The sequence below is a fragment of the Pteropus medius genome, unplaced genomic scaffold, assembly GCF_902729225.1.
Source record: "Pteropus medius unplaced genomic scaffold, Ma_sr-lr_union100, whole genome shotgun sequence".
NCBI classification, from domain to species: Eukaryota; Metazoa; Chordata; class Mammalia; order Chiroptera; family Pteropodidae; genus Pteropus; species Pteropus medius.
Window position 1 is genome coordinate 463618 of NW_024349142.1, and position 12103 is coordinate 475720.

A 12103-nucleotide genomic window follows, 5' to 3' on the forward strand; every position below is an offset into this window, starting at 1 on the left:
AAGGAAGGAAGGAAGGAAAGATAAAGTTATTAGAATATGAACATTACAAAAAAATAAGTTGAAAGAAAAGGTTCCAAGGATAGGGTGTGTGAAGGGATGGATGAGTTGTCTGTTTCTTGCAGGGCAGAGGAACTCCTGAAAGCCAAGCACGTGTGGCTGTGTGTTCGGGAACATTGTTCCTTTGCCGACCTCCCTGACATGTGTATATGTTAGAATGGCAGCTTGCTTTTAGCCTGGGGCAAAAGTCCAGCAGAGTGATGTGTTGAAACAGCATCTGGCAACAGCGGGACCTATTTTTCTCTTTAATCTAAATATCCTGTTTCCATGCCCATCAGCTTCTTTCCAAACAATTTGATTTCAAAACTGGTCTCCGTTCCTTGTAAGCCATGGGAATTTCCTTATCTGACAATGAAATACATCACAGATAGAGAGGAATGTATAAGCAGATACATCTGAACATTTAAAGATAATTATAAAACCAACCCCCAATATAGGATATATGGTGTTTAGACATTACCAGCTCAAAGTCAATTCACTGAAAATCAGTTCTCCAAACGACCATTTTTGTTTCATGGTTAATTCCTTAAATGTCTAAATTTACTTCATTCTTCCATTTAACAACAACTAACAACAACAACAAACAACAGAATATGTTTCTTTTAACTATTTCTGACAGTTACAGAAGTCCGTTTGGAACACAGAGACATCTGCGATGCTTGAATAATTCCATTTGAGGTTTTAGTTTCATTTTAGGGAAGTTTAGTTTTAGTTCAGATTTACATTGACTGCAGCTGTTTCGTCATGGCCAAATTGAAGTTTAGTGTGTTCTGAGGCTTTTTATATCTTAAAATGAGAATTTCTTGGTGTTTCAACAAAGAGTATTCTGTGTCAAGGATGTTATAAACGACAGAACATGTTTCTATCATCCAATCCATTTTCATGATTGTTTTTTGCCTTTTAAAATTCTCTTAACATTCAGATATGTTACCCACCACAACCACATAAATGTTTTTGGCATGTTTTAAACATTCAAGAGGTGTTCCGTGACCAAAATGAGAATTACACCCAAATCTGATGTGTGACTGGGCTAGATTTGCACAGCAGGCTACGAAGCTGAGCTAAACCTGCCGGAGAGAAACAAAAGCTAGAGCAAAACCAAAATGACACACTTTCAACTAAAATGAAACCAAAACATCAAAGAAAAAACTTACGCTTGAGGTTCATTAACACCTTCCCGTGTAGCACTATGTGCTGTCACAGGAATAAATATTTAATAGAAATTAGTTTACAGTGAGTACTCAATTTGGCAGATTGTCTATTTGGCAAATTCAGTTTCCAGCTCCTTCCCTTGAAGGTCCCATCCCATCACTGGTCATCTGCTCGGGAATGTTATTTGGACATCTTCTCTTTCCCGCATCAACCATTCGGTTTCCTCCCCATACTAGGTCATTCCCACCAATGTGCAGACAGGCTGTAACATCTATCATCTTAAAAAGCAGTGCCTTCTAGATCCCGAGTCTCTCTCTAGCTGTTGCCCCATCTCTCTGCCCCTATACAGCAAAAGCAAAATGCAGGTAAGATGTCACCACGATGAGTGAAACCATCCAAGGGCTCCTCATCATGCTCAGAACAAGCTCTAAACTCTTCATGCTCAGAATAAAATCCAGACTCCTCACGCGTGCCTACAAGGTCCCATGTGATCTGTTGGTGCTCTCCCATCTGCTCTGACCTCCCCACACTGTCTGCCTCATACCCTCCACTCCTGCCACACCACAGTCCCTTCTCTTTCTTTCTTTCTTTCTTTCTTTCTTTCTTTCTTTCTTTCTTTCTTTCTTTCTTTCTTTCTTTCTTTTCTTTCTCTCTCTCTCTCTTTCTTTCTCTCTCTCTCTTTCCTTCCTTCATCCTTCCTTCCTTCCTTCCTTCCTTCCTTCCTTCTTTCTTTCCTTCCTTCCTTCTTCCTTCCTTCTTTCTTCTTCCTTCCTTCCTTCCTTCCTTCCTTCTTCCTTCCTTCCTTCCTTCTTCCTTCCTTCCTTCCTTCCTTCCTTCCTTCCTTCCTTCCTTCTTTCCTTCCTTTCTGATAAAACAAGTCAAATTTATTAGAGTTGTCTACAGTCAGCAATGGTGATCTTCTTGCTGGTCTTGCCATTCCTGGACCCAAAGTGCTCCATGGCCTCCATAATATTTATGCCCTCTTTCACCTTGCTGAAGACCACACGCTTGCCATCTAACCACTCAGTCTTGGCAGTGCAGATGAGAAACTGGGAACTGTTTGTGTTGGGTACAGCATTTGCCAAGGACAAGATGCTAGGACCTGTTTGCTTCGGAATGAAATTCTCATCATCAAATTTCTCCTCATACATGGACTTGCCACCTGTGCCATTATGGCATGTGAAGTCACTACCCCAGCACATAAATCCTGGAATAATTCTGTAAAAGCAGGAATCTTTATAATCAAATCCTTTCTCCGCAGTACTCAGAGCATGAAAGTTTTCTGCTGTCTTCGGAACTTTGTCTGCAAACAGCTCAAAGGAGATGCAGCCCAAGGGCTTGCAGTCAATGGCAATGTCAAAGAACACAGTTGAGCTGACCAAGGCTTGAGACTAATGGCTCTGGAGCGGTGGCATCTGCAAAGCCTCCTTTCTGTTTCTTGAACACACTATATGTCTCCACGTAGAGCCTTTGCACTTGCTCTTCCCTCTGCCCTTCCCCCAAATGTTGCAACGGCAGAATTGATCACATCTTGCAAGTTTCAGTTCACTGGTCACTTCCTGTCTATGCACATAAACAGTTCTGGTCCTCACTCTCTACCCCTCAACCTGCTTCATTTCTCTCTACCTGACATTACATTACCTCATTATATTATTACATATTACATTATATCATTATATGATTCTATTACACATATATTATACTATATTAAATACTCCATTATTATATACCACATGATTACATGTTATTATATTCCATACAACATTATATTACATTATATTATATATTATATTATTCCATATAACATTATATTACATTATATTATTATATTACATATCATGTTATATCATATATTGTATTATATATTATTACATATAATAGTATATTACATTTTTATGTTACATGTTACATCATATATCACATACTATACCATTATGTATATCATATATTATACTACATTATATATTATTATATTATATTAATTATACTATTTATTGTCTGCCTTCTTTCACTACCTCACGCTATATTTTTTATGACTACCTAATGTTATTAATGTATTATAATGTACTTTAAAATTTTTTTATTTTATTAGTTCCAGGTATATAATACACTGGTTAGACATTTATGTAGTTTATGAAATGATCTCCCGATTGCTCCTTCTCTCCTCTGGCTCTACACATATCCATTACATTACTGTTGACTACATTCCCTATGCTGTGCTCTGCATCCCTGTGACCATCTATCAACCACCAATTTATACTTCTTTAACCCTTCACCCCTTTCTCTCAGTCCCTCAACCCCTTCCCCTCTGGCCGTCACCAGATTGTCCTCTATATTTGTGAGTGTATTTTCGATTAGGTTGGTTTTTTTTGTTCCTTAGATTCTACATATAAGTGAAATTATATGGTATTTATCTTTCTCTGTCTGACTTATTTCACTCAGCGTGATAACCCCTAGGTCTATCCATGTTGTTGCGAATGGTAAGATTTCACTTTTTTAATGGCTTAGTAATATTCCATCATATATGTGAACCATAACTTCTTTATCCAATTGTCTGTTGATGGGCATTTAGGTTGCTTTCATATCTTGGCTATTGTAAATTGTACTGCCATGAACACAGGGGCGTATAGATCTTTACGAATTATTATTTCTTTGGACAAATACCCAGAAGTGCTATTGCTGGGTCAAAAGGTAGATCCATTTTTAATTTTTTGAGAAACGTCCAGACTGCTTTCCATAGTGGCTATACCAATTTGCAATCCCACCAACAATGTATGAGGGTTCCCTTTTCTCCACATCCTCACCAACACTTGTTCTTTGATTTATTGATGATAGCCATTCTGATAGGTGTGAGGTGATATCTCATTGTGGTTTTAATTTGTATTTCTCTGATGATTAGTGATCTTAAGAATCTTTTCATATGTCTATTGACCATCTGTATTTCCTCTTTGGAGAAATATCTATTTAGGTCTTCTACCCTATTTGTGTACTTCTCGACTATTTCCTCCACTTGGCTGGACATTCTGTAGGATGAGAATTTATGCTGTCTTACTATTTTAATCTTGACATGAGAACTGCACCTGGCCTATAGTAAATGTCCCGAAGATATTCATTAAGTAGTATTGTTGATTCAAATAAGTGAAATGTTTCAACTTTATTTTCTAAGAAAAACCTTGGAACAAGACAGCGAATTGGGATATTTTAACAATGTGATCATTTGGAAACTTGGCTTTCAGCAAATAAGCATTCAATAGTTAATTTGGAGACACATTGGTTCCCCCAAAAGAGTGTTAAAGGAAAGGTTTTGGTTGGGGTGCCGAGTTTATAACATGTCAGATGCTGATGTGGTCTGTGGTCCAATCCACCCTGTGGAGATTTCCAAGTGTGTGATTGAGGATGAAAATGATATTAGCAGTTCAGGACTGATACTCAGGGGATGTGGTCTCCTGGAAATTGTGAAAGCAGTGGCCCAGGACATGTGGCATATAATAAAAATTGACTGATAGCATGAATGAAGGAGGGTGTTGGAAACCTACATGTGGTACAGGTTGATAAACCCTACGGCACAGGCTGATAAAGTGACTTGCCCAAATTGCACTGGGTGAGAATCAGCAAGGGAATTAAAAATAGAGAAGTTAGGCACTGGATGAGGAGCAGTTTTCAGTATATAATTAGAAAAACCACAGCAGGACATGAGGCAGCTACAGAAACAGAAAGACTAACAGAACACACAGCAAGTCTTTTAACATGGTTGTGGAATGCTGAGGGGAATTGATTTTCCTTATGCAAACAAGCAGTACTTTTATAGTGAAAAATAAAAACAATGGAAAATAAACATTTTTAAAAATCGACTTTTCAAGTTTCATAAAGCCTCTGTGAACAGAACCCCAAAACTGAGCTCATTCATTCTATCATCATTGGAAATTTGCATACACCCAAGAGTTCTCAGGATGAACAACAAGAGGTTTCCAAGGCCTTCATATTTTCTGTCCTGAAGTGTCAAATTGTCATGAGACACATAATAAATGACCCTCTTGTAAGAAATTGCCCAAAGGAATTTTCTCATGTCCTAAAAGAAAAACATAAATAGAATTATCCAAAGTTAACAGAATTTAAGAGTACATGATTAAATTTTGCTCATCTCCTGCATATCAATTTTCTTTTTTATGTCTCTAATATATATATCCTTCCACCAGTTAAAGGACAAAATTAAACACTATTTTGTAAGTTCTTATTTATTGTAACTGATGACAAAATCAACAGAAAAAAAAGTGTTGCTTATTAAGTTTTATGGAACAAATGAAGGTATATAAATGAACTCAAAATAATCAAGCCTGGTACATGAAAAAAAAGCAAATACTGGTTTATGTCATTTTAAGGAACAAAAAGAAAAAGAAAAACAGGTTGTCAGAACCTGAAAATTAGAGAGAGAAGCTGACTAAAAATGGGTCCAGAAAAATAACTGCAAAACAGATGGTGCATTTAAATCTGTTTACTGTCAGGAAGTGGATGTCTCCCAAATACTGACCACATGGTGCTGTGGCTCCAAGAACACTGCTCTCTTGCTTAATCACACTGCAATGTATATATTTCTTGGAATCAAACCTGGCTTTTCAGCCCAGAGGAAATTCCCAGGGTAGGTTGATGAGTTGAATTTGCCTCTGGAAACTGGGCCATCTGTTAAAACTCAAACTGTTCTGTCTTGATTTGCACCAACTTTCCAGCCTACTCATCCTTAGCTCAAATGCATTTTTCTCTATTCCGGAGTCATGTGACATGAAGGTTGATACTTCTTGTTATCTTCAGAGCCATGGTCTTGTCATGGGCCGAGATAGGGAAACGATGCATGCAAAGGCAGTGAGAGATAAAAGGGATGTTTAACATAAACCACCTGGTATCCTGTGTCTGGCAGTACATTGAGGACCAAGCAAAATGGGTTCAATTTCCAGCACTGCTCTTTGCCAGCCTTGTGGTTGTCCGTGCAATCCCCCAGCTCTGAGCCAGGTGTGTTCTAGATGATGGCGTACGACAGTAAGAATCAAGCATAGCCTTTGTCCTTCTAGGGTTTAAATTCAAATGAAGGAATAGATAGCATACAGCTCAAGCAAATTTAAATACCAACTGTCCACAGAAAAGAAACACCAATAGTCTCTCATATGTATGAAAAGATGGTCAACCTCAACCATGATAAAAGAAACCTCAAATAAAACCTCAGCATACCATTTCCCACTCAGCAGGTAGTCAGAGATTAAAAACTTGATCATGTACTGTGTTGGTGAAAGTGTAGGAGTCAGCTACTCTCATGCATGGTTGGGTTGGAGGAGGATGACCTGTAACGGTACATACTCCGAAGAACAATTTGATGATATTTGTTAAAGTTACAAATTCAGAAATGCTTTGCTGCAATGATTCTTCTTTGAGTTGTCATGTAGCAGACACACTCTTGAAAAAGGACTCGTGTATAAGATTTTCCACCATAGTGTTGTTTGTAATAGCAAGAGATTAGAAACTCCCCACTCATCAGGACTGATTCAATCGATGTGGATAAATCTATTCATCAGAATCTTTTTTCAGTTATTAAAATTAATGAGGCAGCATGACTGTAGCAACAGAGGATATGGCAGTCATGAGCTGGCACTTCTCAGATCTCTTCCCACAGTTAACGCCATTGGCCAACAGTCTCAGCTGTTGCATTCTGAAATTCATCACTGTAATGGCACCAAAGCCATACTGACCCCAGGCTGCACCCAGTGGGGATATCAGTGCAGACCCACTCCTGGGAGGCACAGGACTCCTCAGGCAGGTGACTTTAACTAGAGGACTGCCCCAACAGCCTTCCTGAACCTTCCTAGAACTATACTGCAAGCTAGGACTTTTCCACCCAACCTACCTTAATCCACTCTCTTCTTTACTCAGAGTCAGACCTGCATCAGAATTCAACAGTTGTCCTAGACTCCCCAAGCTTCCTGTTCAATTTTCCCTCACAGGTCTTCCCCCAAGAAATCTCTTTTATATCTAATGCTGTTTCAGTGTCTACTTCTTAGGGGGCAAACTAACAGAAGACAATCACCAAGACATATTGCCAGGTATAAAAATCAACATGCAGAATAGTGTCTAAAATGTGCACACATTTATGTGTGTGTGGAAGGTATAAGCAAATAGAAAGAGATATGTAAGCTGGTACATGCTCAGAACATCTCTACAAAGATATATATGGTCAATTCCCGTTATAGGTGGTAGTTATGTTCTCTAAAGCCACTGTGAATGCTGATTTAGCCAATATCGAATCACATTTTCGTCAACTGATCTACACATAAACTTGTTTTATATGAGTTTTATTTAAAGGCCCCTTATTAAAATACATGGTTGATTTGTTGAAATTGAACTCATGGCCAACAGCACTATAACTCATGCCTGAATGAGTTATAGTTATAGAAATATATAGAAATGTTATCTAAAACATTTTCTCCATAAGGCACATCACAGCCTTCTTGTACTTGAGAACACTAGCCAGTATTTCAGCCCTATGCTTGGAGGACATTTTCAACAGGCTAATCTCTAATAACAATCACAAAAATTTCTCCCCAAATGTGGCACTAAATAGATTGCTATAAGGGCACTTGTTTATAGCATGAGAGCTGAAACAAGATGGAAGAGCATCATTACCTTGTCCAAACTCAGCTAGGAACGTTCACGTGGAATTGCTCAAATTTTTCATTGCTGCACATCAGTGAATGGCTTTGAAAACTCAATGAATATTGATTTGGGGGCTAAAAATGCATTTTCATGAGTAGGCAAATTCACAAATATGGAATCTGCAAATAAAGAAGATGGACTGTAATTGTTAGCAGTAATTGTCTCTGGAGAGGTGACCTAGGTAGGCGAGACACAGGAATAGGCACAAAAATTCACTCTTTAATGAATATTCTATTTCTTTGGATCTTTATGTCAAGTAAATTTACTACGTGTTCAAACAAATAAATGAACGGTTTCAAGAAACTGCAACAGTGACAAGAGTTAGTTAACTCCTGAAAGGTTTCATTCTGCCTCCGGTATAAAGGAGATGATAATGTCTACATCAGTGGATGGTGGTGAAGGTTTTAGAAAACTAGTTAGAAAAAGGCTTGGTGTGCTGTCTAGCTCATAATAGGCATTTGATAAAGAAGAGAGGTATTTTAATATCCTTCTCCACTCTTCTCCAAACCTTGGCTCTTAAGGGGAAAAAGTCTTCAGCCCTCCTTCTAGTTACCCTCCTGGCTTCTGGAGCCCTGTTCATACCCAATTCTTTCCTAAGTTCTCTTCCCACTTTATCACTGACTATTCCAAAAACTCTGATTGCCTACTTGACATCCATTCTACTCTTTTTTATTTTTTTAAATACACACTCTAATTTTTTTTAGCACAGCAATGTGCTCAGTTAAAAATATCTACCTCCTTAGAATTCCCTTGCAGCTGCATGAATGGGGCAGGCGAGCTAGTTCTGGCCAATGAATCATGGCAAAAAATTATCTTGGCATTTATTCTTGAATAAAAAGCAAAGCTTCATGAGGAAATTCGGCCTTTTACACTTTTTTTCTGTCTGGAACATGGATGTGATGCCTGGAAGTACAACAGCCATCTTGTGACCAGAAGGAAGAGAGCCTTACACAATGAAAGATGAGGAGGAAAGACAAAAGGAGCCTGGGTTTTTAATGAAGTTATTGAACCATAACAGTCCATCCTCAGTTATAGAAGAAAAATATTATTAATTTAGGCCATCATGGTAAATTTTTCTCACATACTCAGTTGAGATCAGCCTGAACTGATAATTGCTTCCAACAGAACCTATGCATTCCACAAAAGGTGTGGACAGTCCTTGCCTGTCTTCCTCACTAAACTTTATTCCAAGACAATTCAGCTAAGGCCACAGCCCAGCCACCACAGGGTGTGCCAGTTCTAGCCCAGATCTCTCTCCTCAACCTCAGCTCCCAAATGCCACTAACTGCAGGGTCTCAGTTCTTTTACATTCAGGTTACTGCCTCTATCCCTCTACCCACAAATGCACTTCTCCTCTTGATCCCTGTTTTGGGTCCTGGTTACCATTCGCTTTGCAAAACAAAGCCAGCCTCACACCCAACCTTGATCTGTCCTGAATGGCTCTGTGCCTCAAATCCATCTGTAAACTAAAATGATTAGAAGACATTTTTTCACATGGGGTGTGGTGAGGATTGCAAAACCTCTCTGGGCTCTGAGCCACTTTATTGGGAAGAGAATGTGCTGACCAAGTAATGCATAGATCCAGGGGGGCTTAGCTGTTAGTTATGTCCTTGGATGCAGCTGCCTGGACACACATGCGTACACATGATCTGGAAAGCCTTCAGTTGTTTTTAGTTTCAAACCACCAACAGGGGCTGTGGGCTTTGATGTAACACGAGGAAGCTGGAGTTTAGATTTATTTAAAATACTATTTGAATGTCTACTGTGTACCATGCACTCTTGTAAGTACTGGGGATAAAACAGAGAACAAGTCAACATCCCTAACCTTGTGTTGCTGGTGCAGCAGTAGTGGGGAGAAATAGAAAATGAACAAAGAAATTGATGTACAGAGTCAGGTTGTGAGAAGCAACAGGGAAAAAAATGAAGCTGGATAAGGTGCTGGGAACAGTACTAGGTGGGGATGGATTTAGTGAAGAACTATCTGGGGAGATGACATTTGAGCTGAGACCTCAAAGAATTGAGAGACGTCTAGAACTTTCAGATTTTGTAAATAAAAATGTAGGTTACTCAGCTAAATTTGAATTTCACATAAACTATAAGTGCATGTATTATTTGGGACATACTTATACTAAAAATTATTCAGTACATTGCCACGCAACCTGAATCAGTGTCCTGTGAACCATATAGGAGGATATAGACATAGGCATACTGTATGAGCCAGCCATTTCACTCCCAGAGACTTACCCAAGGGAAAATGAAACTCATGCCTATACAAAGACTTGTATATGAATGTTCATAGATATTTTATTCTTAATAGCCCAAATCAGGCAACAACTCAAATGTCTATCAATAGATGAACTGATAAATTGAGGTGCATCCATGCAATGGAATACTATACAGCAAGGAAAAGGAACAAACTGTAATTGTCAGCAACATATAATTATCTCAAAACAATTAAACAGAGTAAAAGAAGCCAAATAAGAAAAGAGGACATATTACATGCTTCCATGTATATACAAGTCTGAAAAAGCAAATGAAATATAGTGGCACGAAGTAGACTGGTGGTTTCTCAGGGAGGAAGTGTGAGGAGGCAAAAGGGAAGAGGCTGTAAAAGGGCAAAAAGAAACTTTTGGGGGCAGTAGATATGTTCACTGTCTTGATAGTGGTGAAGGTTTTGTGGATATATATAAATATCTGCACACAAATATATATGTTTGACTGGTTTAAATACCTCATATAAATGGAATCATATAGTATTCATCTTCTTGTGACTAGTTTACTTTACTTAGCATAATATCCTCAAGGTCTATCCATATTTAAGCCTGTGTCAGAATTTCTTTTCCTTTTAAGGCTGAATAATGTTCTATTGTATAGATGGACATTTCATTTACCCATTCATTCATTGATGGACACGGGAGTTGCTTCCACCTTTTGGCTATTGCAAATAATGCTGCTGTGAACATGGGTATACAAATATTTCTTTGAATCCCTGCTTTTCATCCCTTTGGGTATATACCCAGAAGTGGAATTTTTGGATCATGTGATAGTTCTGTCTGATTTTTGAGAAACCTCCATAGTTTCTTCGTCAACTCTTAACCTTGTTGCACTAGCACTCAACAAAGTCCATCTAAACACCAGCTCTCCCTCCCTCACCTCAATCCAGAGCAGTCTCTGTAGAGTTTTATCACCATCATCTGAATCACAGGGTCATCCAGGTCTCTTCTTCTTCCCTTTCCTCTCTCATCCAGTGGCAGCTAAATCCCCTTGTTTCTGGCTTGAACTGTCTCTCCTCCCTGCCCCCTTTCATCTTGTCTCCTTCAGAGCTGTCCTCACTCAGTCCAAATCTCTCCTCTCAGATCTAGCCATGTCTCCCCATCTCTACCGCTCCCAGTTTAGGCTAAACCACGCCTCGGCTATTGGGTAACCAGCAGCCAATAGCTTCCCAAAGCCATCCTGATACTCCAGTTACAATTACCAACCCTTTCTCCTCTCTGGTACCCAGGGTAGCCCACCAGCACAGCGCCTGCCACATAATGAGCCTTAAAAAATATTAACATTTTTATCTATCTATTTATCTATCTATCTATCTATCTATCTATCTATCTATCTATCTATCTATCTATCATCTATAAAACATTATACATGTCAGTGGATATACACATTTTATATATATATGTAAATATATATAATATGGATGTATAAAACATAGGTGTGTGTATATATATTCATGTAGAGAGAGAGACAGAGAAAGAGATTCATACAGAAAATTGCTTAAAAATATTTATGTTAGGTTGATAATTATAAGTTTCTGAAAGGTATTTTAAAAGATTTTTAAATTAAAAAAATAGTAACAATCTTCAAAAAAACTGCAAACTATACAGAAATCTACAAAGCTAACTAGTGAAAGTCATTCCAATTCCACAGGGCCAATCACTATTAATGTTTTCTTGTTTTTTGTTTCTCTGAGAAAGTTTTGTACAAAAGAAGTATGTGTGTCCCCGTGTGTGCACACACATACATGCAGAGATTCTTTTTTATGGGAATGAAATCATATTCTATACATTGTATGGCACCTTGCTTTTTTGTTTTTTGAATCAACACTCAATTCAGGACAACTTTTTATACCACAGTGCTAACCACTATTACTATTTAATTTTTCCTTCCAGAAATTTTTGTGTGTATAAAAGTATAAGTAAAT

General features: G+C 38.2%; 1 protein-coding gene across 1 annotated transcript in view; it reads right to left on the reverse strand.

Moving 5' to 3' along the window:
* Positions 1–2076: 2076 nt before the first annotated feature.
* The window catches only part of LOC120617061 (peptidyl-prolyl cis-trans isomerase A-like), a 35652-nt gene continuing 25625 nt past the window's right edge, over positions 2077–12103 (reverse strand). Inside the window, exon 2 of the mRNA XM_039880653.1 lies at positions 2077–2600. Within this exon, the coding sequence (XP_039736587.1) occupies positions 2097–2600 (504 nt within the window). The 3' untranslated portion in view covers positions 2077–2096. The remainder of the gene's footprint in view (positions 2601–12103) is intronic.